At 42.5% G+C, this 27,042-nt stretch overlaps 1 protein-coding gene across 4 annotated transcripts in view; it reads left to right on the top strand.

Moving 5' to 3' along the window:
• Positions 1–23,408, top strand: part of RAPH1 (Ras association (RalGDS/AF-6) and pleckstrin homology domains 1) — a 137,458-nt gene extending 114,050 nt beyond the window's left edge. For 3 of the 4 annotated variants that reach the window (XM_066576070.1, XM_066576071.1, XM_066576069.1), the window contains 7 exons: positions 4,421–4,486; positions 7,052–7,195; positions 8,471–8,581; positions 9,358–9,456; positions 10,549–10,669; positions 12,608–12,750; positions 16,561–23,408. In XM_066576070.1, the coding sequence (XP_066432167.1) occupies positions 4,421–4,486; positions 7,052–7,195; positions 8,471–8,581; positions 9,358–9,456; positions 10,549–10,669; positions 12,608–12,750; positions 16,561–18,519 (2,643 nt within the window). In that variant the 3' untranslated portion in view covers positions 18,520–23,408. Of the gene's footprint in view, positions 1–4,420; positions 4,487–7,051; positions 7,196–8,470; positions 8,582–9,357; positions 9,457–10,548; positions 10,670–12,607; positions 12,751–13,200; positions 13,271–16,560 lie in introns of all 4 variants that reach the window. The other variant, XM_066576072.1, reaches the window with a different exon arrangement.
• Positions 23,409–27,042: the final 3,634 nt, after the last annotated feature.

Genomic DNA, 27,042 nt, shown 5'->3' with positions numbered 1-27,042 from the left:
AACACTTCCAAAGTCCCTATATATATATATATATATATATATATATATATATGTGTGTATATGTACCATATTTTTCACTCTATAAGACGCATTCTCCCCCCCCCCCCCGCCCCCCCATCCCAAAGTAGGGAAGGGGGAAGTCAGTGCGTCTTAGAGAGCAAACGTTCCGAAATTCAAGGTTTCCGGCGCGATCACAAGTTTAACGTGCAACTGCACAAACTAAATCGCGGTCGTGTTAAAAAAAAAAAAAAGTGAACATGCAAACAAATGCATGATTATTTATTTATATCGCTGATTGGTGGTGAGCACCGTCAGGAACTGCTGCTGCTTCCCCCCCCCCCCCCCCCCCGCCCCCACCAATCAGATTCTTCCCTTCCTTGGTCCGTACACGAGTGCTGCTGTCATGGAGCTCCAGTGTTTCAGAGCCGTAGTGCTCCTTCTGCTCCATCGCCCGGCACCATCCCCTGCACTGTCCCTGGGTGAGTTCAAAATATTTTTTCCTTATTTTCCGCCTCTAAAACAGGGGGGGGTGCGTCTTAAAGAGTGAAAAATACAAAATATATCTAATATTGATTTATTCTAGAATTCCATCTTCATTTCGTTTTTTTTCCCTTTTTTTGGACAAAACCCTGTTGGATCTGCCTGCTAAAACCTGTCTGAAGCTCTCTGGTTCACAGTAGATGGCTATTAAAATCCTTGAAAGATTCCTATATCCGTACGTGCGTTTGCACATTTAATTCCACTGTCTCGGCTAAATCGGACCGCCATAGAAAAATGAGCAGTCAATACCTGTAGCTTTGTAATAGCGGCCTCGTCATTCCCCGTGTGGTGTTGCAATATCATGGATTTCGGTAGCAATGGAAGAGAGTAATTATCACTTTTTCTACTAATCGCTATCAAGCAATTGGAGACCTGGGATTTTGTAATGACTTTGACACCTGCAATGTCTGCAGCACTGTAGCTCCATACACTGGAAGAGCTGGTAACGCACGTGTTCGCGAGCAACCGGTTTTCAAGGCTCTGAGCGATTCTGACTTACAAGAACAATGAGGCTGCTTGCTGGAAAGACACATTATTTCAAACTATTCGGCAAGGCCGCAGTAATAAAGCTGCTTCAGTATAATAAGAATAGCCTTGGTTAAAGCAAAGCATGTTTGACTTTGGCGCAGCTGTCTGCTCTATTCGCTTATTCCCGTAAGATCATTTGGAATAAAGAAGCTTCTGATTTTTTTTTCTATTTAAGCATCATTCTTTTTGCACAAATGATTCATCATCTCTGTATTTTAGCGTGCGGCGTACACTGTAATCTTATGCCTCTTCCTTGTAATGAAAGGTCTCTGTAAAGACGACTATTATGTAGACAGATGAAAATGCTTACATTTCCTAATAATTCTTACCATTTCATTTGGCGCCAGGCCAGTTACCTCTTCCAGTTACTGCTTGTTAAACAAGTTGGTACGTTTTTATGACAAGTGCCACGGTGCGCTCTATATTAACTGTTCTTCTGCTACTTTTCCACTAAGTAGAAAAAAAAGAGAATGTGAGAAATTACGGTATTTGGAGGAAAAAAAATAACGGAAACCAAGATAAATATGATTCTGAATTACCTGCTCCTATGTTGCAGTACATCAGGAAGAAGATTTTTAGCAAAGGGAGTATTTGTGGGTAACCCTCCAGTCCTGGGGGCAAAATTCAAGGGACCAAAGGATTGAGTTATGTTACCTGGGGCCATCCTTTCTCCCAATTTGACTGCCGATCCACTTCTTCCTGAGGACATTCTTCCAATGTGGGGGCTCCTGGCATTGTTCGAAGACATGCTGCTTTCTGATTGGCCATCGCAGCTCAGATAAGCAGCACTGGCAAATAACAGCAATGTGTAATGCCTTAATCTACTATCAGTGTTCATCAGGAAGTCAAAGAATAGCCGCAGCAATGTTGGAAGAAGGAAGTGGGGCCACAGGAAGCAGCAAACTGGTGGCCAAAGGGGAAGAAAGAAGGGCCATAGGCAATATACCTTTCCTTCCCAGATTTTGTCAATGGATCAGTGGCTCACTTTAATACATTTTTCGCAATTGTAACATTAAAAAATAACTCATTGTACACTATTTTAATAACTTATTAAAAAAGGTCAAGGGGAGAAAAAACTTTTATTTCTGTTGTGGCATATATGCAAATGACCCCACTTCCTAATATGGAGCATCTCATAATATTTTTGACCCCTTCCCTATGTTTATTTTTACATTTTCACTTCTTTTTTACATTTTTGACTTATTTTTTTTTTTTAATTAATAAAAAAAAGTGTGTTGTTTCTGATACGTCATAGACCATTACAGCGCAGAAATGCTACATAATATGTAAAAGTATTAAACTGCAAATTTCATTAAAGCGAACCTCCGGCCCTGGACAAACAAAGATGGCTGAACGGCTTCTCTGACTGCCTGATGCTCACTGTGCATTAGTAGCATTTGTAGTCCAAGACACTACATTCTGCTCCTACTGGCCAGTGCGACTTACATGGGCAGCACTGGTCAAAGAAAGCAGGTGTGGTGTCTTAGGCTAATGGTGAGGGTTGCACCAGGTAGTTGGAGAAGCTAATGATGTGGCTATCTTTGTCCAGGGCCAGAGGGTTCCTTTAAGGATATGATAATGTATGATGGGATATTTATAAAATGCATAACGGAAAATGCGTTCAAAGTTTTTTGTATTCGTTAACCTGTATTGATGGTATTATACAAGATCCGAATCTGTGAAGAAAATCAGCAGAAGAATGATCCAGTGCAGAATGTTTTAAGGGTCAGAGAACAAATAGAATATAGAATAGGTTACAGATGGGGGAATGAGGAAGGGCCGTCTAACCAGCTAACCAAATCTTCTGCATTATCTCAGTGCTTGGTGTGTGAGACTAGGCCTTATTAAAGGGGTTGTCTCGCGAAAGCAAGTGGGGTTAAGCACTTCTGTATGGCCATATTAATGCACTTTGTAATATACATCGTGCATTAAATATGAGCCATACAGAAGTTATTCACTTACCTGCTCCGTTGCTGGCGTCCCCGTTGCCATGGCTCCGTCTAACTTCGGTGTCTTCTTGCTTTTTTAGACGCGCTTGCGCAGATCTATCTTCTCCGCTCGGCTCGGCATCACCGGCAATTTGGCTCCGCCCCCTGAGGCTGGAATCGGCACGTGACGGGGGCGGAGCTTCGCGATGACGCGTGCAAGGGGGCGGAGCCAAAATGCCGGTGATGCCGAGACGAGCCGAATGGAGAAGATAGATCTGCGCAAGCGCGTCTAAAAAAGCAAGAAGACACCGAAGTTAGACGGAGCCATGGCAACGGGGGCGCCAGCAACGGAGCAGGTAAGTGAAAACCTTCTGTATGGCTCATATTTAATGCACGATGTATATTACAAAGTGCATTAATATGGCCATACAGAAGTTCTTAACCCCACTTGCTTTCGCGAGACAACCCCTTTAAGTCTCCCTACCCACCTTCTGGGTGCTCTCCTTAAGGAGTTATGATACCCTCCCGGCCCACGTCACAGGCCTCTTGCCAGCCAAGCCAGGATACTATTGCACACTAATGAGGGGCAAACACCCCAAAACATCTGTCTGTGTGTGGATCCTGGCCTGGCTTTGAATTCCCAATCATTGCTCTACAGACCTGTGCAAAAGGTTGGACATTGATTTGCAGGAATGCTGCCATCCAATAGGTGGCGCTGCAGAGGTATTGTTCCATCTTCCTTACTTATATATATTTTCGATAAAGAAGCAGAAAACATAAGCCACATTTCTATCATGTAACAGGATGGTTAAGAACCTTAATAGAGTTCATCTTTAGAGATTGAAATATACAGAACTGCAGCTTAAGTGACAAAATGAACATGTGATTACCAATCAGCCAGAAGAAACAGAATTGGCCTGGTTTATATAGGGGGTCTTTTTTCTTTCTTATACTTTTGGCAGTTCCTCAGGTTCAGGATGGTCTTCCAGATGCTGGTTTCTTATTAGAGACTCCTGTACCATTCAGCACCTAGGGTACATGTCCCTCCAGCCAACCCCCCTTCCCTTAGCTGTACCTCTGCATATCTTTACAGGAAGGCGTAAAAGTGAGTTGGTTGGAAAGTTTAGAATGAAAGTAAGTTTCAACTTACAAGTCCAGTGTTTCCCGAAAGGGCAATGTTGACACTTGTGTGAAATCTTTGTAGCAGCTTGGATTGCGTCCCTATTCCCTCTGGCTGTTGTGCTAACCTGTGAAAAGACAGATTCCAGTTTGTATACTCTTAACAGTTGATTGGGCATATTGCATGTGTGGGTAGTTGTATAAATTAGATTTTTGCCTAATCTTTTCTTCCAAAATGCAGAAGGAATGTGATGGAGCGGTGAGTCATCACGCCTTGTTATTAATAAATAATTTCTCTATTTCAGAACTATCTTTTAGGAAGGAAAGAGACCTCAGAGATGGCTGACCGAAATAAGGAAGTCTTATTAGAGGTGAGCATCAACATATATAACAAGTGTGTCGCATTTATCTAAGTTCGTCTCATCCTGACAATCAAATGAGATTTCTCTCAGTTTTATCACTTGCAGAATAGTATTTGTCGAATAGCAAGACTGATAATAAGAGGTCCTGCTCCTCTCCTGGTCCGTTTAATCTTTTCTGTATCTACTTTACTTTTCATCTAGAAACTTTTTTTCTTACCACAATTCATGATTCAGGTCTCCTGTTCCTCCTTTGATTGTAATCTCTACTGACAAACATCTTTTCCTTCTGGCCTGCTAGATGTATTCCTGGTCCGGATAGCATAACAGTCATGTCTTCCAAACATTCCTCTTGTTAAGATAGTGCTAAGGCTGCCCGTACACATTGACACTCATTCGACCAACAGCTATCTCCCCGGATTTCCCAATACACATGTCCCTTCGGCCAAGCGTGTATGTGTAATGAGCAGAGAAAGTCGCTGGCAGATATCTGGCAGTGGCTTATCTCCTGAGAATAGAACTATCAGCAGTTGAAATCTAACTGGCCTTTTGTCATCTCTACCAACATTTGCCTTCCGGGAAGAGTCAACGGGTTTGGCTGATCTATAGCTAATGTGTATGGCCATTCTGATGCTGTGTATAGATGGAGCGATTATCATTCAAACTAGCAAGAGTCTAAACGCCAGCCAGCGACGGACAAGAATCATTGGCTACTCGTTCGTTCGGTTTCTGCGGGCATAAAAATCATCGTCGGCTCATTCACTTATCATTCAGTTTAACCAATAATCATTCAGTCCCTCTCATTCACTTACACAGACCTGAATGATTCTCGCTTAAACGAGCCAACGATGTCTCTGCCTGTCTAAACAGGCTGCATGAGTGCAGACGAGTTAGCGGCGACGTCACTCGCACGTTCAAGCAAGAAGCAACTCGTCTAAAAGGACCCTTAACCTATATAACTCGGTACAGAATAGAAGAACTCTGCGTAATGATTATCTATCTTCTCTGCAGATGTAGGTTTTAGTGACTGGTGATTATCAGTATTGTCAAATATCTGATAGGTGTATATGCACCTTCATTCCTATATATTGCATATAGGTGAAAACCTAGCACTTGTTAGCAGGGGAGAATATTAAAGTAACTAGCTTGTGCCTTGATGCGGAGTTCACATAGGCACAGCAGTCAATGGTGCCATATAATAAAAAGTAGATTTACAAAACGGTAAAATGCTTCAAATATTGTAAGATCCTTTAACAAGAAAGGACTGATGATGGGACATGGCAATCTCCAAGAGTAGCCATTAAATTAATAATCAGAGACTTTCATTTCTCATTGTCGATCTACACAAAGGCACATCTGGATAGCAAGGGAAGGACGGTGTCTGTGCTTTTTCATGCAGTTACTTTAGAACTTCTCTATCCAATTGCTTCTTGTCTGGCAAACAGACTTTTATTAACTTCTCACATGTGAAAATGCATAAAGTAAAAAGAACAGCTGCAGAGCGTTAAAGATATGGCGTGCCAACAAAATATAATATCGCAGCGCAGGACTATAAGTAAACGGTTTATATGTAGATGATGGATGTGTGCCATCTGGGATGTTCTAGAAGAGCGCAGGTAAGGCTACCAACTGAATTATCAGAGCACTCGGGATAAGAGAAGTTAAACGACCGGACATCTTTATTAGAGACAGCGGCCCTTTCACGATTGGAGCTCTTTTGTATGGAGACTAGACCCGTGACCCCGGAGTGCAGCATAAAATCAAGTGAGCAAGTTTTATGTGGATCAGTTTGTGTGAATCCACATTAGAATGGAAAAATTGAGTGATCTGAGCGATGCGGTGCAAAGTAAATTAGACCGTTTTGTGGCGCAATTTTCACCAAAAAACTGTCAAATTCTCAGTAGTAAAGCAGCCCCAATATTATTAAAGGATGACAAACGTGAATATATATTTTTTAGGCGTATTTGTGTAGCTGTGTCCTGGCAGTATGGTTGAATGTTGTGATGTTCTCCTCCTTCAGGAAAGAGAAGAACTGATACTATTATTGAATACTTGTGTTGCCCCTGGTTAAATGCCTCAGTCCTTCACCCTCATAAAAAGCACATGATTGTAAATATGGCATTTCCTTCATGCAGCATTATTGGTGTCTTTCCAACCCCACAGGGTGGACACATGTTGTGTTTTGATTAGAGATGAGCGAGTATACTCGCTAAGGCACATAGCTCGAGCGAGTAGTGTCTTAGCCGAGTATCTCCCCGCTCGTCTCTAAAGATTCGGGGGCCGACGGCGGGCGGGGGAGAGCGGGGAGGAACGGAGGGGAGAGGGGAGATCTCTCTCCCCCCTCCCCGCCGCAACTCACCTGTCACCCGCGCTGGCCCCCGAATCTTTAGAGACGTGCGGGGAGATACCCGGCTAAGGCACTAATCGCTCGAGTAATGTGCCTTAGCGAGTATACTCGCTCATCTCTAATTTTGATGTGTGAAGAGGTTCCACTTCCACTGTTCTATTAAACTGACCGTGAACAGTCCAGACGCAAAAACTTCTGGATTTACTAAACCTTGTGTCTTTTGCCTACAGGAATGCTTCTGTGGTAGTTCAGTCACTGTTCCAGAAATAGAGGGAGTCCTGTGGCTGAAGGATGATGGAAAGAAGTCTTGGAAGAAGAGATATTTCTTACTCAGAGCATCTGGTATTTACTATGTACCAAAAGGGAAAGCAAAGGTGCGGAAAATAGAACGGTCACTGAACACAGCGCTACACTTAGAGATCCATGATTCTGTGGTTGTATAGAGTCACCATGTGCCCTCCCATAACTCAGTCCTTAAGGCCTCCTGCACACGGGCGGAAATTCCGCGGCGGGATTTCCCGCAGAATCTCCGCCCGTGAAAGCTGCCATAGGATTGCGTTGGCAAACGCAATCCTATGCACACTGCGGTGATTTTCCGCGCAGCAAACAAAACGCGGTATGCTCCGCGGTATGCGAGCCCCACACAGAAATCTCACTCCCTGGCTGCCGGCTTCGGTCTGCGCATGCACCGGCTGCCCGGCAGCCAACACATCAAACAGCCAGAGCCGCGGAAGCAGGGGAGTACGCGCTGGTCCCTGCAGGGGCGCGTGATGGGTCCCGCTGCAAGAATTCTCGCAGCCGGATTCGACCCAACCGTCTGCAGGCGGCCTAAAGCATACCTGGGGGTGGCGCAAACCGAAAAGTATCAGAAGCCTGAGACCTGGGTGTAAGATGGCTTTATAGAAGACAAATGGTGGAGGTGCTGACAACCAAGTAGACCTACCAATGTTGGGCAGACCAGATATGCGAAAACAAAAAACTTTCCAATGAAAGTCATGAGACGATAGGATAAAATATCCAAGTTCTCTTTTTATTCAGCGAATTAAAAGCCAGTAAAAGATATGCAATCGGGGTGAACCCCTTCATCAGTCACTCTGGGAAATGCATCACTGTTGGCAGTGCAGAGGTATGGGCCGAAGTACTGGTGACACCAAGAGCAGAGAGGACCGGCGCTGTAACACCTGGAGAATGGGCCATAGATGAGGCCACATTGAACAGTGGTGGGACGGTAGTTGATCCTGACAATCAAACCACTTTTGCCCTAGCTGGTGGTCAGGAACAGTGCTTACAGTACTGCTCTGCATTTATAGTGTCATCTTGGAGCGCATACACGTACAATCCAGCAATTAATGAAGTCAAATGCCCAAGGAGAAATGTGAAAGTGAGAGGACACTGACATGAAGATGAGCTTAAATAGTGAGATGGGAATAACCCTTTAAGTACTGCATTATGTAGGCAATATACATATATTTTAAGGAAATCATAAATATTTCTAATGAATTCAATTAAACTACTTCTATCGTTGGGTTTTAATTTCACAACTTTTAAAATTATTCTTTATAAACCAATATTCTCTTCTCGGAAAATGGGCGATGATTTGCCTTGTTTCTTTACTTGCTGCGAGTCTAATAGTACATTCTTGTTGTCAGGCATCCCGAGACCTCGTCTGCTTCCTTCAGCTGGATCATGTCAATGTTTACTACGGTCAGGAGTATCGGAGCAAGTACAAGGCTCCTACAGACTACTGCCTGGTATTAAAGGTAACATTTGTGTTAGTGATGCCCTGTAGTTACTTCATAGGCTGGAACCTCCTGAGGAATTATGCAACACATTCCTCTCATCTGGTTGACATAAATCATGTTTGTTGGGGAAGGAACTGGCTGTTTTATTTGCAGCTTCCGGAATAGTATTGGTGACTGAGGCTTCAGCTTCATATCAGTAGTAGAATACTCTTACATCATCCTACCATAGTCCTCCATCAACTCCATTTTTTTGTAGCTATACTGCCACCTAGTGGTAAGATTGTACATGACAACCGCTATGGCCAAAAGGTAGTCTGTCATTTTTTTAGTATTCATTTTCAGCTGGCACCATTGAAACATCTCCTTTTTTTGTAATAACTACTGTAAACAAGTATAATAAATGTTACTGACATGCAGTTTTGGCACCAAATACTAAGAGTCTTCAAAGTTTCATTCCAAAAACTTTGGATTTCCAAATAATTTTCTTAATAACCCTCGCAGATATTAAAAAAGGGGGGAAAATGATAATGTTTAAAAAGCTTTGACATGTTTACCTTATTGTACAACCATGTAGACATGGCCATAAGGTTTTATGAATGGGGACAAGAGGTAAAGCTTTTAATTGCTACTTTTTATTATATCTGAATATTTATGAATTCAAACTAACAAATAAAAAAAAAGTAAACCAAATGTTGAAAAGCCTTCACCAAGTCCTATCCCCATAAAGTCAGAACACTCAATACTCATCTTACTTATCACTATAATTAATGTGCATGTAACAATTATTTTCACAGCATCCACAAATCCAGAAAAAGTCTCAGTACATCAAGTATCTGTGCTGTGATGACGTCCGAACATTACACCAGTGGGTTAATGGAATCCGAATAGCAAAGGTAACTTGTCGTTCGTGACATTTATGGGTGGTCTTAGATGAGCCCAGGGGCAAAAGCGTGCAGCACATTATCTTCTGAATGATGTAGCCTCATCTATTCAGCTCCAGTGAGAGAAAATGATCCGTTTACTGATTGCGTACTTGATCCGTATAATGTCGCCCACATGATCTGCGGGAAACTTCAGTAGTATGACCTCTGCTATCTCTATTGTGCAGCTCGGGGCATGTAGCTTTTGGCTGAAGTCATGAGAATATTACATGATGGAGATTAATTCTTGACAAATGTTACCTTGAATTTGTATGAGGATTTGTTGAGGTGACACGCTGGAATAAGCCGATCTAGAACTTCAAAGCAAATACCTGACTGCACTTTTAGGCACTTCCTTTGAGAGTTTTCGTCCTCCTTTCCTTGAACATAGACGAAAGTCTGTCTGTACATAAATGTAGGGTCAATTCCTTCGAGGTGTATATTTAAAGGGGTTGTGACATGAATAATGTTTTTATGCTTTAGCAGCCATTGTTCCCAGGTCTGCCTAATGGACACAGGGAACTCACAATTAATGGCTGCTAAAGCATAAAAATCTTATACTTACCTTTGTTCCTGATGTTGTTGTGCAGTGGGGTCATCTCCCAGGAGGCTCTTCTTCTTCCTCCGACAAGCGGCCCCCCTCTGGGAATCTGCGCATGCGCAGAAGACAGGTGCCCTCTGACAGGAGTCAGGACGGGCCCTCTCTCCACTGCGCATGCGCAGCACTCGGGAGTTCAGCCAGGACGGACGGGCCGCCCACAGCAAGCACTGCTTGTGACGTGCTTGCTCTGGGCGGCCCGTCCGTTCACCTCGGAAGTGGCTGACGGACGGAGCAGAACAGGAAGCGGTCATTTTGAGCGCTCCAGCTCTGCTTCTAGAAGCCACAGAAGAAGATGCCCGACGGAGGGGACATGCCTGGCGATCGGTCCTGCCCAGGCAAGTTAAGTACTTTTTTTTTTTTTAATGTCAGAACCTCTTTAAAGTATACTATTGTGATTTATATGGCTTTACATGTTTTGTATTATATGTTACGTTTACATTTTGTTGGACTTTTTGTCCATCTAGTATGGGAAACAACTTTACACCAATTATCAGGAGGCCTTGAAGCGGACAGAAGCTGCTTATGACTGGACATCTTTGTCCAGCTCCAGCATGAAATCTGGCTCCAGCTCTTCTAGTTTACCAGGTATGATTCTAGTTACATTTAAGGCATATTGTCCTCTATATGTAAAAGAATTCAATGTATCGTTTGTATGTCTAAATGCAGAAACAAGTACGTAATAACCAGTCATACAAGTGTCTACATGCTAAGCTGGAATGTTCTTTACAGTAGTCCTTCAACATACAATATTAATTGGTTCTGGGACGACCACCATATGTTGAAAATATTCGGTTCAGAACTAATTAACAATTTTCCATAACTCTATAGAAAATTGATAATTAGTTCTGAAGCTCAAAAAATTTCATCCCAAAGTAATACAAAATGAAGATAAAAGTTAACCTGTACAGATAACAACAAACACAGATGAAGTAAGTACAGTACTTGTATATGAAAGTCAGAGAGCTACTGGAAGATGGACATCACTTTCTGTGTAGAAGACAGGAACTTCTTTAGGCTTCTGCACAAAACATATACGGTACCGGAGAAATAAAATGGAGCCGCTATCACATTGTGTCCAAAGAAGCTGTTCATCATGTCACAGGAAATGAGCAGTATAAGGCCTGGAGAGAGGCGCTACTGGACAGACAAGCAGTGCATGCAGTTCAGTAATCGTTTTTCTACCATTGAAATGCCCACACTGACTTGACCCTGATTTTTCCAACAAATTGCACATGCTGTAAATTCAGACTGTCTGTGGCATTATATGTTGAATCTGGTTTCAAGTTACAGTGGCTACAAAAGACCATTTTAGGTTGAAAGTATTGTATCCTGAGACTATGTAAAGGCCCATTTACAAGCAAAAATCTTTCAAGCGATTGAAAGATTAGCGCTCATTTTGCATAAAGTACTAATAAGAGATGAGCGAGCACGCTCGGATAAGGCAGTTATTCGAGCGAGCATCGCTCTTCTCGAGTAACTGCATTCTCATCCGAGCAGGAGCCAGGGGGGGAAAGTGAAAGAGATCTCTCTTTCTCTCTCTCCCCCCCCCCCCCCCCTTCCCCCATTGCCCTCCGAGCCTGCTCGGATGAGAATGCAGTTACTTGAGAAAAGCGATGCTCGCTCGAGTAACTGCCTTATTCGAGCGTGTTCGCTCATCTCTAGTACTAATGCCCATTAGTACTTTAGCAGCCTCATTTGCGTGCAAATGAGCCTTCAGGAGCTGCTTGCAGAACTCAGCAGGTGGTCTGTTTTCTCCAATGGGCTGCAGAGAGAATACAATGTAATCTCCTGCTCACGTGGAGATAACTGCCTGCGGTCTGAACAATGGATTTTAAACTCGCCTAACAATCATCATTTAGATGAAAAGTGCACGATGATAGCATTTACGCAGAATGATTATCGCTCAAAAGCCATTGTTTTAACGAATTTTGAGCGATAATCGTTGCGTGTAAACGGGCTTTAACACAGGACAATTATCGCTCAAAATTCATTCAAACGAATCAAATTGAGCTATACTCATCCTGTGAAAATGCAAAAAAAATCTTTTGTTTTTCATTCACTTCTCGTTATCGATGACTATCAGTCAGCATTAAAAAAAATGCTGGATTGCTGGCTACTCGCTGCTTGTAAATGCTCCCTGCTCAGCACATGAAGCGTTGAGCGAGAAGCCCGCGATCTAGTGGTTACCTCAGTGGTGACTTCCGCGCTCGTGCAGTCATACCGTCTAAATGGGACGTAACTTGTGGTATTACACTACTGGTACAGACGGGGCATGCAATAGACCTACAGTAGGCATAGAGGAACCTGCACCCTGCATAGTGGTGTCTTATGCATGTGTTGTTGAGCCTTCCTCTCCAGTTAGTCACAGAAAAAATGTACAGATAAGTCGGCAATAAACAAAACATGTACGTTTACCACCTCACCAGGTTGCCAATTTACATCTAGTTATCAAGGCACATAACTGTATAATCTGCCATACAGAATTGTGATATTTCTATCCTGTTGTCTATTTTCCTTATACAGAGTCCCAATCAAACCATTCAAACCAATCCGATAGTGGGCTGTCCGACTCCCTGGCCACCAGCCATGTACGTTCCCAGAGCATTGTGAGCTCCATCTTTTCGGAAGCCTGGAAGAGAGGAACCCAGCTGGAGGAATCCAGCAAGGTAGCATCGCCTGCAATTAATGCCCATTTTACAAATTAAGGCATGAGCGGCACGGCTGCATGACAAGCAGGCTGCTGCTTGCTTCATCTATTATTTCTGTGCCCTGCGCCTGACTTCCCACTCCGTGATGTAGATTGCTGCATAGTATCAATCATTTCAACGTAGAATGTATCAAATCATTGCCATTTGTTTTGCTGTCATGTGGCCATTCCACCGGGCAAGTTTGTAGACCATTGCTGAAACCTATTTGTGACTGTAAATCAATTATTTTCTCGAATCTTATTAAAAAAAAATGATACTAGTTGAAAGTATTGAAGTCTTATGTAGACCTCTCATTGTAATATGGGAAATCCTATTGGATGGGGTCAGCATATACACATCATGTTGCTGTTCTGTCGCCACGCATTTTGTTTCACTGCTCGTGTTTCTCCTGTTGCCTCATTGTCCCAGGTTCCAAATGTGAAGCCCACCACAGCTAAGGTCATCAAGCCCACAGCGATTTGTACGGGGCAGTATTAAGGTCAGGGGTCATATGACAAAGCACATTTAACCTGGATGTTGTCAACTGGAATTTTCCAGACTAACTTTCTAAAAAAAAAGAGAAAAAATCCTTATTCCTTTCCTGAAAACATGAACCTTAACACAAATACCCCCCTGGCTTCTGGTTAACATATTTTTCCCCTTGCCCAAATCTCATTCTATTCTAGTCTAAATGTTTCCAGATATGTTTTGCTCAGTAGTGAAGATTGGGATTGGCGCATCATATTAGTAAAGGGCCTGTTCTTGCTAGACCAGTCAGTGAAAAAAATCCACGGCGCTCGTTTATGGGGATAAAAAGCCAGTATTTTAGGGCAAAAAAAAAAATCAGTATTTCAACTTTGTTAGCTTAAAAACTTAGTAGGTTAAACACTCAGTAATGCTATTGGACATTTTGGCCCTTTTGTGCAGAGATGCACCAAATGGCAAAAGTTACCGAGACATGGCTAACATCAAAGTCTGTCTGCTAGTGGCTGCTATGTGCATATGTACTTATCAGCCTTTCTATCAACTTTTATCCCGTATCAGCAACTTAAAGGAGCTTTCCAATTCTAATGTATTACTGATGTATCTGCAGGATTGGCAATTATAGCTGATCAACAAGGCTTGAGCACCCCCACCAACCAAGATGTTTAATGGAGGCATTGCACCAATGCCCAGAGCTACTGTGCCAGGAGCACACAGCTCCATACACTGTGCTGTGGCCTAGAATGGTACTGCAGACTCTGTCCCATTCAAAGTGAATGTGACTAAGCCTGTAGGATCTGGTAACTTGGGCAGTGGCTCTGGAGAGCAGCTGATGAGTTAGGGGTTCCAGTCAGGAGGGGAAAATTAAAAAGTAGCCAACACTGATAAAAAGAAATAGCAAGTAAGCATCATTGTGGCTTCAGTAGCAGATTTCTAAAATTGTCCCGGAGTTCAGCTCTGAATTGATTCTACAAAGTAATATGTAGGGTAGTGCTCCCACTTTTTAATATGTACTGTGTTAATTCATCCATGAAGGCCTATCTCGTTCACTAGGGTATGACGGGGAGGGGATTTACCCATTTACCTGAAGCATGGACAAAGTTGCATAACTTGCATTATTCAATCCATGTTATGCTGCTAGTGAGTCTTCATTGGACATTTAATTATTAGAAAAGTTATATTTCATCACGCATAAAATGTGCAGAATGGATGCTATATACTGCATATGAAAGGCATGCAAGGGGTAGATATACTGCATCCATCAATGAAACCAGTTTTATATATATATAGATATATATAAATAAAAATAATTGAATGTATTCATATTTAAATAGCTAAAAATCCCGATAGTTTTTGCTGGGACACAGAGAGCCGCTCTTCTCTTTCCGACTGGCTGCAGAGGGAATGCTGCATCTTATCTAAGGCCTCCTTTTGCAGTGTAGGATTACCAGTTATGTTCTGCTTAACTTGCCTCCCCTCACCATCTTCCTGCCTCACTTTACTGTCTTAGGCTATGTTCACACCCTTTTTGTGCTTTAAATGGTATTTTGTTTTTACTAATAGTCCTTAAAATGATTTTGTGATCTATAGGATAAGTTGCATACATCCTATCCTTACCAGCATAGCTAAAAAACAAAAATAATAAAAAACCCACTTTGATGTGCCTGTTGATTTCAGTTGGACAACAGATGTAAAAACAAATGTGCAAATAAAGCACTGAGGACAATGCACATTTTCCAGATTTAAAGCAAACTTGTCAGATGTAAAGTTTAGTGCTGTCTCTGCAGGCGGGAGTTATAGAGCAGGAGGAGCCGAGCCGATTGACATATAGTTGTGCTAGAAAAGTTCCAGTGTAACTTGTATTTTATTCTGTTTATACCTCCTACTTGTTCTTGGTTCAGGAGTCCAGTGGGCGGTCTTATTCATTGAGTGGTAGCGATCCGTGTATGGCTGCACATACGGAGGTAAGGAATTTTACACAGGCCGATAGCTGCCCAAATAATCACTCAAACAAGTGATTATAGGGGACTGTTGGTCTGTGTAACTACGGCACCCGAAATGGGACCGAGTGAGAAGTCGCTTGTCGTTTTAGCTCACTGAAACAGAATGACTAGTGAGTAACTTGCCGCTTAGTATGAACAGGCAGCTGCAGTGAATGGAAGCGGGCTGCGTGAAGAAGTCTCTGGCGTGCTCCACTATCATTCACTGAACAACTGTCCTATTTGAGAGAAAATGAATGACGGTCATACCATTTTTAAAACTACCCTAAGGCCCGCCTGCACACGGGTTTTTGCATTGCGGAATCCAGAGTGGGTACCCCCACCCCGGGTCGATAGCAGGCTATGGAAAAGCGTTTTTTTCCCTGCATACATGCGGAAATCAATTGCGGTTTCTGCTCACGGAGGAAAAATCGCAGCATGCTGTATTTTTGTGCAGTGGGTGCACGGACGGCTTCCATTGAAGTCAATGGAAGCCATCCGACCCGCGGCATCGTTAGAAAATCTGTACTGCGCATGTCCGACGGCGATCCATCTAGACCATCCGCAGTACAAATGAAGAAGAAAGAAGACAGATATGTGGGGTAACCGACCGGGAATAGGGTTGGATTCCAGTGCGGAATCCCACATTCGGAATCTGACCTGTTCGTGTGCAGACGGCCTAAGTCGGTCACGGGCTAGAAACACCCGGAAGTCTACTAAGCCCAATAAAATACAAAGTTATGCTGGAACTGTCCTAACAAAACTCCATATCATCCTGCTCGGCTCCTCCATATCATCCTGCTCGGCTCCTCCATATCATCCTGCTCGGCTCCTCCTCTATAACTTGCTGCTTTATACAATTTTTCAATAAATTCAACATTTTCAGAACCTCGTCTTTTCATTGCCAGGAAAATAAAAACCACAACTTCCCAATGTGTAATGTGAACATAGCCTGCCTTGTGATGCTGCCTTTGCCCTGCAATTGTCTCATTTATCAGTCACTGATGTGCCGTCAATGTTTCCATGTCATTCATTTGTATTTTTAGAGCTTTTTCTGTTCTGCCCTGTGTAACTGCCCACGGGTGTTTATCATCCAGTACTAGGAGTTGTAATTGTTCATTGGCAAGTTCGTTAAAGATGTTAATTGATGTAATATAAAGGCAGACATAAATACCAATTGATACAGAATGTTCCCTTTTACAGAAGTTTCTATTTTTCTACCAGCATGTTTTCTTTCTTTTAACCAAATACTATGTTACTGTACAGCTTGTCTATAAATGAAATTGACTGACTCTATTCATCTGGTTTTTTTTTTCTGTTGTTCTAGGCTCGCATTGAAACCCTAACACGTCCCTTAACTTCGTTGACACCCCAATCACAGATCCAGATAAGAGCTGTGTCTCCACATGCATTATCCCAACCCTCACCGCTTGCACCACCACCACCTCCTCCACCGCCACCTCCGCCGCCACCACCTCCTCCTCCTCCGCCACTTCCTACACAATCCAAATCTACCCCAATATTGTTTGCAAAGTACAGTACCATCACAAGGTTACAAAATGCTGCCCAGTATCCAGGACCACACTTCAAGGCACCATCAGCTACCCATGCAGTTCAACATACTACACTAAGTACAAAGCCTCAGATGGTTGTCATCCCAAATGGAGCTATTCCTCCACCCCCTCCTCCTCCCCCTCCTCCACCACCACCTCCCCCTGGTTCTGCTATGGCAATGCTAAAACCTAACCCTTGTGCACCATCCACACCTCAGTATACACCACCTCTAAAGATTAATCAAGTCCCACAGAATAACATTATCCAGACTGCTCCACCTCCTCCTCCCCCATCATTACCACCACCTCCACCTCCTCCTCCACCACCATCCCAAGCTGCAGTTAAGCAGTTTCTGCCTGTAAGTAAAATTATAGCCCCAGTTGTTAATCCACCAACCACTGCAGCCACAGGACCCCCTACAGCACCCAAAAAGCAGTTACATTTTACTCCTTCCCAAACTCAGCAATCTTCAGTATCTACATCAGCCCCAAGTGGTCCTACACCACCTCCAACATTACCAAAACAGCAAAGCTTTTCAGCCAAGCCTCCTTCCTCTCCACAATCAGCCATGCCCTCAGTTAAGCAAATTGTTAGTCAGTTTCCGACACCACTTCCATCAGATGCTCCTAAGCCTGCAACGCCAGGTACGGTTCCGCAGTCTCCACCAGCTGTGAAAGCAAAACCAAAATGGCAGCCGTTTTCCGTTCCATCGCCAGAATTTCCTCCTCCTCCCCCTGAAAGTAGCTTAGCATTACTTCCTCCACCACCACCCCCACCACCTCCACCGCCACCTTCAACATCCCCTGTTCCACCACCCTCACCAACACCAGACAAAACCGGTTCCCCCGTTAAGAAATCAACCAAGACGTCAAGTCCGGGAGGGAAAAAACCTCCACCAACACCACAGAGAAATTCTAGTATTAAGTCCAATAGTTCTGCTGAGTATTTTGAATCCAAGAAAACATCTGTGGACAGCCTTGTGTGTAAATTTTCAGAATCTCCAGGATCTCCTTCTAAAGAGTCATTACCCCCACCAGCAGCTCCACCAAAACCAGTTAAACTAAACCTTTCGGGTGTAAACTTGCCGTTGGTTTTTCAACAAGGAAATCTCTCTGCCCAAATTATGCCTACAGCAAAAGAACACACAACAGAATTTCCATCTCCTCCTTCTGATTCAGAGTCTGAATTTCCACCTCCACCAGCAGATCTTGAGCTTCTACCCCCTCCGCCTCCACCTGTAGATGCCCCACCAATGTTGTTTTCTGGGAACACTTCACCAAAAGTAGCTGTAGTGAACCCACAACCCCAGACGTGGTCCAAATCATCTGTAAAGAAGGCTCCACCTCCTACTAGGCCAAAACGGAATGATAGCATGAGGTTAATGCAAGCTGAAATGACAGAACCTGCCCCCATAAGTCCTCAAGTCCCAACTTCGCCCAAGCCTGGCCTTAGTGTACAGCCTGAATTCCTTGCTGACCTAAACAAGACTCTGCAGCGAAAATCTATTACTCGACATAGTTCTCTGTCCTCCGCTCGTTTATCAAGGCCTGAACCCACTGCTACTATGGATGATATGGTACTGCCTCCACCACCACCAGAACTTTTAGGTGAACATCAAAAAGCTAATTGCTATGGAGGCAGCCATTTATCAGGCTATGCAACATTACGAAGGGGACCACCTCCAGCCCCACCTAAAAGAGACCAGAATACCAAACTTTCTAGAGACTGGTAACCTATGTCATAAACTTTTTTGGACTTGTTGCACAGCCGGCTGACTAATGTACTATTAATTTAGACTTATTGTATCATAATATCCAACCAAGCAATGCAGTTTCAGGATAAGGGTCATTGTGCACTTTGCTGAACAGAAACAGAATCTGGTGATCCATAAGTATTCGCAGTATGGACAGGACCAAACTCTATTCATAGTCTACATATAACGGAATCTTTTTGTAGTGTACGTTGGTGTGCAGTGCGTCTCTGCATGTATTCCTGCAATAGGCATATAATTCTGTAAGTAATAATATAGCAGCTGTAAAATAAAAGATAACAAGAATGTTTTATTTCAATATGTCTGTTTTCAGTCAACTGCAAAGAATAGTATACGATCATTTAACTTGATACTTGGTGCAAAAACGATGCCTCAAGAAAGACTTCACACTAGGCTTGTAATCCGGTTCAGTCAAAGTGGCCAGTAGGTACCGTAAGTCCACGAACTGACGTCTGCCTTAATTGCTTAAGGGGTGCTATTGTCATATGTGTATTAGGTTTTTCTCAGAATTGTTTCATCCCGCTGCTGTTATATCCTGGGTGACAGTACAGTGTAGCATTTACAGTCAAATGGTCCTCCAATAAAAATACTTCATTGCCGCCTAGAAAGGTCTAAAAAGAACTAAAAGTGCGGTGGGTTGTTCTAGGCTTATCTTCTCTTGTGCACAGTTATATGCTGCACATATTATCCTTTGTTGGTGACTTGATGGTTTATATGTATGGGCATATGCAGAGAGAATTAGAGGGTAGCTTCCTTTTCCCCAGTCTTTTTTTATGTTTTCTTTTTTTGCTTTTGTCTTGATCCAGTGACTTCCACAATGATCTTCCATGATTACGATCAGAAGTAAACAGCCAGTGACAGGACAGTCTTTGCAGCGGAGGGTCTGTCAGGACTAGACAATTACTTGTAGATCATACCCTGACTTGGAAGCTTCTGGTGCTGTGAGACAAAGGACCAGCTATTTAAATAGAGTTCGAAATTAGGAAAAAAGAGCATGCTCCGCCCCCTCTCCCTCCACTTAGCCACTCCGGTGATTTTTTTTTTACTCACTATGTACTGAAAATAAGACAGGGTCTTATATTAATTTTTGTTCCAAAGCTTTTACTTTCTAACGTGTATAGCTGCCTGGACAATATTTACATTGACTTTTTTATTGAATGTAACGTGGGTGTATTTTTGGAGTAGGGCATATATTTTAAGCATCCTCAAAAATCCTGAAAGATCGTGCTAGGGCTTGTTTTCGGGGAAACAGGGTAACTAACCACAGTATATTAAAGTTGACTAGTATTGCCTTGGATAGTTATTCCTTTATATCTGAAATTCCTGGAGTCTTTCTCAGGTGGGTAATGTAGTCCTCAATTTTGACCACCAATGATTTAGGATGCTTGCACAAGGGCGAGTTCCACCAGATTGCGACATGGACGGAGCTGGCCCTTGTAAAGAACATATACATTTCAATCTTTTTAATCACGAGTGATTTTTCTCTCCGACCAATGGTCCAAGACAGAAAAATCACTGCTTGTCCTATTTTTGAGTGATTCTTGTTTAATAATCGCCATTATTTCCTATGGCAGGCAAAATAAATTGCATCCCACTTGCAAGTTTTTCTTTAATATTGAAAAAACGTGATTTTTTTTTTTACTCGCAAAATGCATTGCAATCGTAGGCAACAATCACAGGTTAAAGAGTGCAATATTAGTCCTGACCAGTGACGCACATGCCCATGTCAATGTACTCATAGGGGGGCATTCACATAGGTGAGAGTGGGCCATGCCTGACATTTTCAGGTGTGACTTGGATCACACAGCATACATACACCCCATCAGTGTGCTGTGTGATAAGTGGGAGGCCGCACATCTGCATATTCTATTCTCATGCGAGACTCGCACAAATTAGAACATACTGCAATTTTTCTGCGTGGAAAATTTTTCACCCATGCAAATAATTACTTTTATTATTATGATCGGTTGCATTTTCGCAACCACACACTTTTCTCACCCATGTGTATGCGGCCGCCCTTACTTGGCTTCATGTTCCTCTCACATTCAGTTTTTCGGTCTTCATAATTCCTGTGTAATGGCCCCTACCAAACATGCTCTTTAGATGGGGGGGACATAAACTTCTATCACAGTTAGTCCTGACGATTAGAGGCTCTTGTTGTGCAGTTACAATGAAGATGACGACCGTGCAGCCTCCTGATTATATACTTATGGTTTGCAGCTTATTTCGGCGAATAGTAATGATAATCACACTGTCCTAATAGCAGGTGGAGATGGTATAGTGTCTAGATACTCTTGTAATGTTGTGTTGATACATCAAGAGATTGTTGGGACAGAATAGTGAACAAGAAAGCAGGGAGAAATCTCAGATGGTAACTGCTAAGCGTCAGACAGGAGGCAGCACTGCATGGAAGTGACTGCAGTATAGATAGGATATGTCCCGAGCATGACAGGCAATCTGGTTAGGGGAGCAGGGGTAAGAAAATCTGTTCTCACCAGATTGGGTGGAGCTGCAATACCACACACAGCCAGTAGACGGGATTGGTGCTGTCACTTGGGAAAAAACTTTTTTTTTTCTCTTTGCCCCCTTTAACGTTAGTAACATAACAATCGTATGTATATTAAATGGGAAAACTTCTGACACTTTTCCTCATGTTCAAAGTTCATGGCATATTTTATTTCTTACTACTTTATTGACAGATAAATTGTTTGTTTGATGGACATTCTGTTGGTGATTGAAAAATGTTTCTTCCTAATATAAACAGGCTCCTTTTTTTTGTATATCTGTGTTAAGGGTCTATGTTGCAACAATAACACATAACCTCCCTAATGTTCATTATGGAATACCTCAATGTAAAGAACATATAGATTTAATAAAGCCAGACCTCCATGTAGGGCCAGCTAAATAACTGGAACGGCTAGTGTTAATATATATCAAACCAGGACTCCATGGAACTCCTCTCGTTAAGAATAACTGAGGAATCCATCCCTTGATGAGGAGAAATATGATTGAAGTGATGACTTGGAAAAACCTTTTTTTAGGCAAAACCATAAAGTCTTGCCAAGTTCTATTTTTCTCTCTCAACCCATCCGACAATAACCCTACTGGCTCTCCATAATATCGCACTGCATAGGCTGCACTGCCTTGTATTGAAATCAGACCCTCATCGACTTCTTTACATTGCACTTCTGTTCTTCCACTGCTGGCAATTACAAAGAGCCTATTAATGAGTTGATTCTAGAAAGCCTATTAATAAAACACAAGGTTTAGAGATTATTGGATGTTCCATAATGATGTGAAAGAACTTGTTTTTTTAATGTATACTTAAAAATTAATATAAATCTGAATGGTTTAGAGAGGCGCCCGCTCGCGAGCCTGGGAAGATTATAGAATATTAAACAATAATCATGTTGAATCCCTTTTACATTAGATACAATTCATCCATTGTGTGTATGAAATTACCACTTCTCTGGAGAACGCGGCAGCGCTGTATGTCTGCGCCCATATAAAAGTATTGCTATACATTATGCTACCTTTTGTTTTCTTGTTGTGTTAGAAATGATTTTTGTCATAATGAATTTAAGTATGTTACAGGGAAGTTGTCCAGTTGTAAACTATAAATGGCCCATCCTCAGGATTAGTCATCAGTAGTAGATTGGCAAAGGTCCATTGCAAAAGGACTTCCACTGATCAGCTTTTATCTAGGCTGGTGTGCTTGTGCATTGAGCTGATTTCTAAAGGAAGCAGACAGCTCCGTTTCCACTGCAGTGGCCAGGCTTGGTATTGTAGGCCAAGTTTCTATTCATTTCAAGCATTGCCAAGCCTCACCACGGCAGTAGGAACAGAGCTCTCTGCTTCCTGCAGAAATCAGCTAAGTGCACCAGCCCAGGTAACAGTTGATTGATGGAGGTCCCAGACAATGGACCCCTGAAAATCTGTTATTGAGGACCTACCCTGAGGATAGGCGATCAGTAATTTGCAACTGAACAATTTCATATATATGCCCCTGAAAAAGGAAAAAAAAATAACTTGGCCAAAGCTATGGTTTGACATCTATCTTACACTTTGTGAATGCTGATAACTTCTACATGAGCATGTTTAATCATATGTTAGAAGTATAAGTTGTTCTTTATACCATCACTGCAATTTTTATGTCCGACAACTACTTTCCATTGTTAAACATGTGCTAGATTCATCAAAGCCAAGTGCGGTTCTATTGCTTTTTGTCAATGCACAGTAGCACCTTTTGAATAACCCACACTGTATTAGGTAAATACCTAATTAAGGCATATGTACAGACTTATGTCAGTCCAATCTCCAGACTGTCTTAGCAGCTAAAAGAAGGTATTTGAATGTCCTGCTAGACAACATATGTGAATATTGCAGCAATGGGGTACAATGGAATAGCTGTATTTCTCATTGGTGTTAAAGCCTCTTGGGTACAAATTCCAGAATCACATTGCGTATGCGCCGGGTCCACCTACACATTCTATGTAACTTCTGTTCTGTGAATGTCTGGAGGCGGTGGAAATGTCCATGTGACAGGGCCCTTACAGAAAAACATTGCCGCACCTTATATGATTAAGTTAAAAATGAATTTAAAGCGACTTGGTAAAAGTGAGCAGCAACTACAATCGAGTTGTTCCATTCTAAAACCCTCTTCATCAACTATTTTTCTTGTATATACATTTAAGTAAAACCTTGGCTCTAGTAATGTTGTGGGAAATGGTAACCATGTTCACTGTTGCTACACAGTGTGATCTTCTCTCTGTTGCCCTGCATATTCATTTAATATTGCTGAAAGTATCTGCAAGCCGTATACAATAAATATACACAATGACAAAATGGAACCTGTATCTTGTTGTGGTGTTTCAGGTTTCATCTGGAATCGTTTTGTTGTGTATTATGTCATATCAATATTTAGATTGCTGCCGTTGAACCCAGACTCCACTATATTACTCACAGTTAAAGGCTGCGGTCACACGGGCCGGAAACCCCGTGGAAATCTCACGGAATGACTACAGCGGGACCGCACAGAAATACTGCTGGATTTCCGTGGCAGAAATACAGCTTCAAGACTCGTGCCGTTCGGCGTGGGTTTTTGAAGCGGCATCGCTGCCTGCACTCTCCTGCCGCCGTCTCTCCCCATAGAAAGGATAGAGGCCGCAGCAGAGACGGTGATAAAATTGACATGCAGCGGCTTTGAATTCCGTGTGGCATGTCAGTTTCAGCGCGGCTTCTCCGCAGCGTGTGGACGAGGTTTTTGCAAATCTTGTCCACTTTGCTGCATTTTCCCAGAAAGTCGGCAATTCCACCACATGTGAACCCAGCCTTATTATACTTTTCGCAGAGTGTTTTGGTCTCTTACGTTTCCCTTAGTAGGTTATATACCATGTTAGCTGTGGAATGTTAACCACTTTGCTTCCTGTTTACATGACTTTTATATTCCAGTTTATACAGCTACACGTACAGATCACATGATGTATGTGCTATACAATGCATTGCCCTCCAGTATATTATAGGTTTGATTTTGGTCTCTTCAGCATGAAACCTGAGATGAAAACATTCAATTCCATGTGTCCCTGCTGTTTTTATACAATAATTCAAAAGACAAGTAAAATGGTTAGGGATCAAGTAAATTTTCCATTAAAGGGGTTGTCTCGCGAAAGCAAGTGGGGTTAAGCACTTCTGTATGGCCATATTAATGCACTTTTTAATATACATCGTGCATTAAATATGAGCCATACAGAAGTTATTCACTTACCTTCCCTGCGCTGGCGTCCCCGTCTCCATGGCTCCGTCTAACTTCAGCGTCTAATCGCCCGATTAGACGCGCTTGCGCAGAAGGGTCTTCTGCCTTTGGGTCTGTCCGGCAGCAACGGCGTTCTGGCTCCGCCCTCTTGTACGTGTCATCGCGTAGCTCCGCCCTGTCACGTGCGCCGATTCCAGCCAATCAGGAGGCTGGAATCGGCACACGTAACAGGGCGGAGCTACGCGATGACACGTAGAAGGGGCAGAGCCAGAACGCCGCTGCTGCCGGACAGACCCGAAGGCAGAAGACCCTTCTGCGCAAGCGCGTCTAATCGGGCGATTAGACGCTGAAGTTAGACGGAGCCATGGAGACGGGGACGCCAGCGCAGGGAAGGTAAGTGAATAACTTCTGTATGGCTCATATTTAATGCACGATGTATATTAAAAAGTGCATTAATATGGCCATACAGAAGTGCTTAACCCCACTTGCTTTCGCGAGACAACCCCTTTAAATATCACCTGGTTTACCCAGCAAGAAGCGCAGTATGCCTTATTATTGGTGGGTATGCTGTACCCAGTGACTCATCTGCCTTAGTGTTTGGCTAATGGCAGTTATCAAATTCTGCAGACTCCTACTCCTTTGTACATGGCAAGTAAGAAGCTTTCCTAACTGAGATACAACTGCTACCTAAACTCCTGAACAGTGTGTTTTACATAAGCAAGAAAAAGTAAGTGGACCCTTTGGAATCACATGAATTTTGGCATCAATGTTAGCGGAGATTGAGTTTAACTAAATCAGCAATCAAGAGAGAAATCCAGGTAATTCTCTCCAGGTAAGCCAAATGACAAAGGGCAACGCATGCGCAGAAGACTGGATCGTCCCAGGAAACTGGAGGCTGTAGAGGTCACCAGAAAAGTTCATAAGAAAGTTTAATCTCCCCTCACAGATCCGTTCCGATCTATCTAATTCAGATCGCTTCCTATAATGCCTACATAATTTATAAAACATCCCAGGACCGCTGAGCTTCAGGCAGTTCCAGGAGCAGCTTGTTGAGCGCCTTCTGTTTAAGATCACCGCACCTCCTCAGCAAGCTTATGAGTCTGAGGAGGTGCGAAGGCTCACAGAGTGCCACTTTTTACACCCCATCCCAGCAATGAAGATCAAAAAATACCCCCCAAAAAAGTGGTTTGCAGCAAGCATGGGAGGAGGGATACTCTGTTTTATTGCCCCATGTGCCCATCCCAACCAGGCCTCTGTAATTACTCCTGTTTTGAGACATACCACACAGTCTTACATTATTACTTTTATCTAATATATAGGGAATGCCAAAAAAAATGTGGGGGTGAGGGAGGTTCTTTTTAGGGAGGAAATTTTTTTTTTCTGCACAAGTGTGCAATGGGCCTGTAGTGTCGGAGACCTTTTTTTTGTCTGAATGAAAGGCAAATTTCAGGTTTTATGTAATCGAGTATGCTCATTTAAAAAATCAAGACAAAACAATTTTCCGAAAACCGCAACACCTCCCTAAATGACCGAAAAAAATGGAAAAGTTCACTGCCATGTTTCGATACAAAAAATAGATTTTAACTATTCTTCTCCTAAATGGTATATGAGTAAATTGAGTAGGCTAATGCGTATATGACTGTTGTAAAGATTGCATTTTGTACTGTACGTACAGAAATGTAAATAACCAATACTATGCTTATGATTCATGTATTTTGGTTTTAATTAATAAATAACAAATGTTTTACTTTATTTTGGGCATAAAATAAATAATAAACAACAAATAAATATGAAAATTATTGATTAGATGATTTTTCGGTTTTTCAAGTGTAAATAGGGAGGTGTTCCAGTTTTCAGAAAATTTTTTCCTCTTTATTTTTGAAATCGGCATATTCTATTACATAACACCTGAAATGTGCCTTCCATTCAGACAAAAAAGGTCTCCAACACTACAGGCTAATGTGCAGTGGGGCCTGAAATTTATTCAGTTGTGCCCTGAAATCCAATGGGTGTTCCCTCCATTATAGGCCTAGCTATGTGTCCTGTAAGTAGATTGGGGCTATAGTGGGGGTATTGCTGAACACAGAAGAACTAGTGCTATAAAATTTGGGTTGCGCCTCCCGTTTTCGCTGCTTGAAACAAAGGAAACTCATGAAGTGACAAATTTGTGAAAAAAATGAAGTTGTATTTATTTTTTTCACTTGCTTTATAATAATTTTTGCAAAAAAAATGTGGAGGCAAAATGCTCAGTACATGCCTAGATAGGCTAAGGGGTATAGATTTCAAAATGGGGTCACGTGTGTGAGTGGTGGTGGTGGGGGGGAGAGAAAGAGTTCTATTGTTTTGTCAGTTTAACGGCTCTACAAATGAGCAATGGGGCCTGAAATCCAATGGGTGTTCCCTACATTCCAGGCCTAGCCATGTGTCCTTTAAGCAGATTAAGCCTACAACAGGTATTTCTCTGAACACAGGAACAATGGGGGTATCCATTTTGGGGTGCAAGTCTTTATTAATGTGTACTGTACAAAAAAAACTTTTTTAAATGATACAATTGCCAATGGGGGTTCTCCATTGTTTTGGCTGCTCAAGGGTTCTATAAGTGTGCAATGGGGCCTAAAACGCCTTCAAGCAAAATTACTGTTCTGAAAGCCACTGGCTGCTCCTTTCTTTTTGTGCATACATATATAAGATTAGGGCCACAATGGGTATGTTTCTGAACACAGGATAAACAG

This window comes from Eleutherodactylus coqui, chromosome 8 (genome assembly GCF_035609145.1).
Source record: "Eleutherodactylus coqui strain aEleCoq1 chromosome 8, aEleCoq1.hap1, whole genome shotgun sequence".
NCBI classification, from domain to species: Eukaryota; Metazoa; Chordata; class Amphibia; order Anura; family Eleutherodactylidae; genus Eleutherodactylus; species Eleutherodactylus coqui.
Note: the sequence above shows the minus strand (reverse complement) of the source record. Positions and strands in the feature narration are given on the sequence as shown.